At 43.0% G+C, this 6000-nt stretch overlaps 1 protein-coding gene across 1 annotated transcript in view; it reads left to right on the forward strand.

The window, feature by feature from the left end:
• The window catches only part of LOC138968608 (lymphocyte antigen 75-like), a 76920-nt gene that overhangs the window by 39202 nt on the left and 31718 nt on the right, over nt 1-6000 (forward strand). The window contains exons 30-33 of the mRNA XM_070341202.1: nt 112-277; nt 2093-2284; nt 2939-3096; nt 4328-4441. Of these exons, the coding sequence (XP_070197303.1) occupies nt 112-277; nt 2093-2284; nt 2939-3096; nt 4328-4441 (630 nt within the window). The remainder of the gene's footprint in view (nt 1-111; nt 278-2092; nt 2285-2938; nt 3097-4327; nt 4442-6000) is intronic.

The following is a 6000-nucleotide window of genomic DNA, read 5'->3' on the forward strand; positions in this document are numbered from 1 at the left end:
CTCTCTCTTTCTCCCTCTCTCTCTCACTCCCTCCCACCCCCTCTCTATGTTTCAATCAATCAATGAATTACAATTGTTTTTGTCATAAACTTGTTTGCTCTATAATTCCAGGGATATGCATACGCAGGCCTGCAGCGAGGCATTGCCTGCTACTGCGGCAACTCGTTTGGCAAGTACGGCGGTTCAATAACCGCGTGCACCGCCAGCTGCCTCCCCCCTTATGAACGAGAGAAGTGTGGGGGACATCTAGCCAACTCCATATACACTACTGGAATCAGTAAGCGTCAATTGAGTACAGTGGAACCCCCCTTTTACGACCTCCAAAAATCTGAGAAAATCAGGTCTTAAAAAGGAGGGAGTCTTAAAATGGGGGTAAATTTACTGTGACAGGGGAAATCCAAACAAGTCGCGTAAGGCGAAAATACAACATTTAGTCAAGTAGCTGTCGAACTCACAGAATGAAACTGAACGCAATGCCATTTTTCAGCAAGACCGTATACTCGTAGCATCGTCAGTCCACCGCTCATGGCAAAGGCAGTGAAATTGACAAGAAGAGCGGGGTAGTAGTTGCGCTAAGAAAGATAGCACGCTTTTCTGTACCTCTCTTTGTTTTAACTTTCTGAGCGTGTTTTTAATCCAAACATATCATATCGATATGTTTTTGGAATCAGGAACCGACAAGGAATAAGATGAAAGTGTTTTTAAATTGATTTCGACAATTTAATTTTGATAATAATTTTTATATATTTAATTTTCAGAGCTTGTTTTAATCCAAACATAACATATTTATATGTTTTTGGAATCAGAAAATGATGGAGAATAAGATGAACGTAAATTTGGATCGTTTTATAAATTTTTATTTTTTGTTACAATTTTCAGATTTTTAATGACCAAAGTCATTAATTAATTTTTAAGCCACCAAGCTGAAATGCAATACCGAAGTCCGGGCTTCGTCGAAGATTACTTGACCAAAATTTCAACCAATTTGGTTGAAAAATGAGGGAGTGACAGTGCCGCCTCAACTTTCACGAAAAGCCGGATATGACGTCATCAAAGACATTTATCAAAAAAATGAAAAAAAACGTTCGGGGATTTCATACCCAGGAACTCTCATGTCAAATTTCATAAAGATCGGTCCAGTAGTTTAGTCTGAATCGCTCTACACACACACACAGACAGACACACACACACACACACGCACATACACCACGACCCTCGTCTCGATTCCCCCCTCTACGTTAAAACATTTAGTCAAAACTTGACTAAATGTAAAAACTAAGATCTTAAAAGGGAGGAAGTCTTAAATTGGGGGGTCTCAAGAGGGGGGTTTCACTGTATAGGTTTTGTCCTTTCTGGTTATTAACATCTATATCTATATACGGCTTGTGTCTGTCTGTCTGTCTGTCTGCCTGTCTGTCTGTCTGTCTGTATGTCTGTACGTCTGTGTGTTCGCCATGCACGGCCAAAGTTCTTGATGGATCTGCTTCAAATATGGTGGGCATATTCAGGTAGACCCCGGACACAATCTGGTCGATGAAAATTTTCAACACGTGCTCTCAGCTGCGCGCAGCGCTGAACCGATTTTGGTTTTTCTGTACATCCATTCCCAGTAACTCTTCCTTATCTTCTCCAGTGTTTTGCGCGTTTATCTCCCTTCATTCGTACGGTGCGAAGCCGGGAATTCGGCTCTACTTCTTCCCGGCGAAGCCGGATACCCGGCGAAGCAGGTATTCATCTAGTCAGTTTATACAGTGGTAGAATTCCAATAATGGTGATTCAGTGCTGTATACTAAAATGTGTGAATGTTGCAAGTGATTTGTTTTGCCTTCACAATACTATTCTATATCTGGCTTTTGACCTCACGGCTTTTTAGTTGAATAAACTATATGAGCGAGCAAAGCCACACTGAATTACCCAAAAACTGGAATTATCCAATCTACGTGAAGAGACGCCGCTCGCTAGTGATTGGCCTATAATGTAGCGTGGGAAAGCGTGCCCCAATGTTTCAAAGAGAAGAAACTCTTTTACAACGTATACAGCCCCAACACAGTTATGTCCGAAGATCGTCTATTTTGTGCAATTTGTTTTTCAGCACCTCCAAACGAGTACTGCAACGTAGGGTGGATAGACAAGGGAAAGAACTGCTACATGGTGTTAGAAGAACTACGCAGTTGGTTTGACGGCCATGAGATGTGTCGACAGCAAGGGGCGGAGCTAGTGTCCATAGGCAGTGAAGTGGAAAACGACTTTGTCTTCAGTCTCTTGAATTCTCTCACCACTCAAGGTAAAATCGTTATGCTGATTTTTTTTTTATTTTTTTATTTAATATTTCATTTACGTATTGGAATAATTGCTGGTAAAGTATTGGAATTGGTATTGTTGCTTTGTCGTTAAGGTACGGATACGGTTATTTTGTCGTTATGCATTGACATGGATACTAATGATCTGTCTTTACTTTTTGGGATGGATGTTGTTGTTTTGTCGTAATGTATTGACATGAATACAGCCATTTTGTCTAAACGTAAAGATATGAACACTATTGTTTTGTCGTTTTGCATTGGCGCGGATACTGTTGCTTTGTTGTTATATATTGGCATATGTGAGTTTGTGCGTGCGTGCGTGCGTGTGTGTGTTCGTGCGTGTGTACATGTGTGTGTTCGTGCGTGTGTGTGTGTGTGTGTGTGTGTGTGTGTGTGTGTGTGTGTGTGTGTGTGTGTGTGTGTGTGTGTGTGTGTGTGTGAATTGTTTCGCGTCTGTGTTCGTGTATCTATGCATTGGTGACAAGGAAAGACAAACGGGGCCAAATCAAATTTCAGAGACGAAAACACTTAGTATGTGCAGTCAGTATTAATCTAACAGGGAGGAGTATATAATCACTAGGAATCCTTCTATTAAGCCTCCCCTTTGGGTCTAAAATCTCATTTTATTCATCAACCAGGGAAGTATGGCAGTGCATGGGTTGGCCTGAACGATGTCCATGAGTCGTATTTCTACCAGTGGAACGATGGGTCGGAGGTGACCTACACTAACTGGGACCTCAACATGCCTGTCACCGACCCTACCCAGGAACAACACTGTGTGGCACTCAACAACAACGTAACTACAGAACACTACATATGCTGCATCATAGTAGATTTACGCGAGTGTCTTTGTTTTAGATATTGAAATGCGAGCGAAATATAGGCCACATAAATTGTGACCCTCCACCACGAAATGAGTCGCATGTCACCTCGCGCGGTTCTGCGCTGGGCTTAATATAAGTCCGGGGAGTGTCTGGTAACAGTTGGAGGGTCACCTTAGTCACAGGCTTATAACTCAAACAGTTTTCGCTCTTTTCTAAAACGGTTTTCACCACTGGATAGAGCATAAAAAACTCTTTAGGAAAATGTAAAAATATGAAAATCATGCAAAGGTGACATGCGACTCATTTCGTCGTGGAGGGTCACGTATAGACAATCTTAACCAAATGAGGCAGAGCGCTATTTAGAGATCGACTAATCAAAGGGAAGTAAGCACTCTTTGTTTGTTTGTTTGCTTAACGCCCAGCCGACCACGAAGGGCCATATCAGGGCGGTAGTAAGCACTCAAAATGCATGCATGTGTAATGATGCGTGAGGAGGAAAGTCGCTTGTTCATTTCAATGCTTGTTATTCTCTCGGGTGCCAGGTGATTGGTTCCGTATTACTCTCGCTTACTCCATTATTCACGTCGTATGCATTCAGAGCGCTTACTTACCTTTGGTTATTTTGCCACATTATAGACAGACCATTTTGTCGACGTACTTGTGAATGTTTTGTCAAATATTGAGCGTTCCAACAACTAACATTTCATGTTCATTTGTTCTGGATTTTGGAACGCTAGCAATCTATCCTTCTTCTTTTGATTTTCTTTGGCGTTTAACACACCTAGCAGCATAGAGATGTCATGTAGCTCAGTTGGTGGAGCACTGGACTTGTGATCATAGGGTTGCAGGTTTGAATCCGGGCCGGGACGCACACGGGTCAACTTTATGTGCAGGCTCAGAGACGGTCACCTTGTTCCACCCCCGTGTCACCACTGTGGCATGCAAAAGACCTCGGTCATTCTGCCATACGTTTAGGTGACTGATTACACCTAAACGCGCATACACCTGGGTAGCGCGACTCTGTTTCTGCTAGCTTTCCACTGGGAGGAAGGGACCCGAATTTCCCGGCGATGGTTCAATAAATTAATGAAAATGAACAACAAATTAAAAATCAAACTTACTTTGCGTCGCTCTTAAGTCACAGGTTAATAAGTTTTACTGAGAGTAACTTTTTTGTGAGTGAATAACGTGTGTGTCTTTCAGACCGGTGGCTGGAGGACTGTGTTCTGTGAAGACAGAATGATGTACATTTGCAAGATGCCTAAACAGCCTTCACCTATTCCTCATCTGCCGCCTATCACAGAGGGATGTGAAAAGGTAAATTGAAGAGACTAGCAAAAACACTTTTGTACTGGTTATACTTAGTCACAGAAGGGCGTGAAAAGGCAAGTTCAAATGACAAGCCAAAAAGGCTTTTCTATTGGTTATTCTTGTGTGTGTGTGTGCGTGTGTGTGTGTGTGTGTGTGTGTGTGTGTGTGTGTGTGTGTGTGTGTGTGTGTGTGTGTGTGTGTGTGTGAACCATATTATAGATCCTTCAAGATTTTTACCGGGGATATGCAAACTCCTTCCGCTTGTCAACATAACAAGACAAAACAAATAAACAAGTAGTTTGTTTGTTTGCTTAACGCCCAGCCGACCACGAAGGGCCATATCAGGGCGGTGCTGCTTTGACATATAACGTGCGCCACACACAAGACAGAAGTCGCAGCACAGGCTTCATGTCTCACCCAGTCACATTATTCTGACACCGGACCAACCGGTCCTAGCACTAACCCCATAATGCCAGACGCCAGGCGGAGCAGCCACTAGATTGCCAAGTAGGCTACTCTGAAGTATGTCTTGACAACTTGTTTATCTCACTGTTGTTGATATACTATGGACCCCTCCTTTCAGGACCTGACTTTTTACACCCCCGGTATAGGGGTGTGTATAGGTTTCGGTCGATGTGTTTGTTTGTTTGTTTGTTTGTTTGTGTGTTTGTGTTCGCATATAGATCTCAAGAATGAACGGACCGATCGTCACCAAACTTGGTGAACAGGTTCTATACATTCCTGAGACGGTCCTTACAAACATTGGGACCAGTCAAACACACGGTTAGGGAGTTATTGGTGGATTAAAATTATACAAGGACTTATAGAGGGACATCTTAATGGTCAAAGGGAAATAACCATTCTCACTCAGTCACTGCCACCAACTGAGAAGGTTATTTCCCTTTGACGGGGGTGTCTTTCCTACCTCGGAGGAATTTCTTGTTTTTTTTTAGATTTTTGAAGGGAGTCTTGAAAGAAAGGCAAACTTCTTCTTCTGCGTTCGTGGGCTGAAACTCCCACGTACACACGTGGTATTTTTTGCACGAGTTGAATTGTACGTGTATGACCGTTTTTTTACCCCGCCATTTAGGCAGCCATACGCCGTTTTCGGAGGAAGCATGCTGGGTATTTTTGTGTTTCTATAACCCACCGAACTCTGACATGGATTACAGGATCTTTTTCGTGCGCACTTGGTCTTGTGCTTGCGTGTACACACGGGGGTGTTCGGACACCGAGGAGAGTCTGCACACAAAGTAATAAATCTCTCGCCGAACGTGGGGACGAACTCACGCTGACAGCGGCCAACTGGATACAAATCCAGCACGCTACCGACTGAGCTACATCCCCGCCCAAAGGCAAACTTATAGAGGCTTTGAACAAAACATCTGAGGAAGCAGGATCTTAACTGAATGAGGCGTTCAACTGTAATTACTGGTAAGCTTTGTTTCTCAGGAGATATTTCAGAAAAACAACCGAACAGAGTTGCTTACACAGGCCTAGCTTTCTTTTTTTCTTTTTTCTTTTTTTTTGACCTCTGTTGCATGAAGGCTGCTTCAACCCTTCCT

Source organism: Littorina saxatilis, linkage group LG6, assembly GCF_037325665.1.
Source record: "Littorina saxatilis isolate snail1 linkage group LG6, US_GU_Lsax_2.0, whole genome shotgun sequence".
NCBI lineage: Eukaryota > Metazoa > Mollusca > Gastropoda > Littorinimorpha > Littorinidae > Littorina > Littorina saxatilis.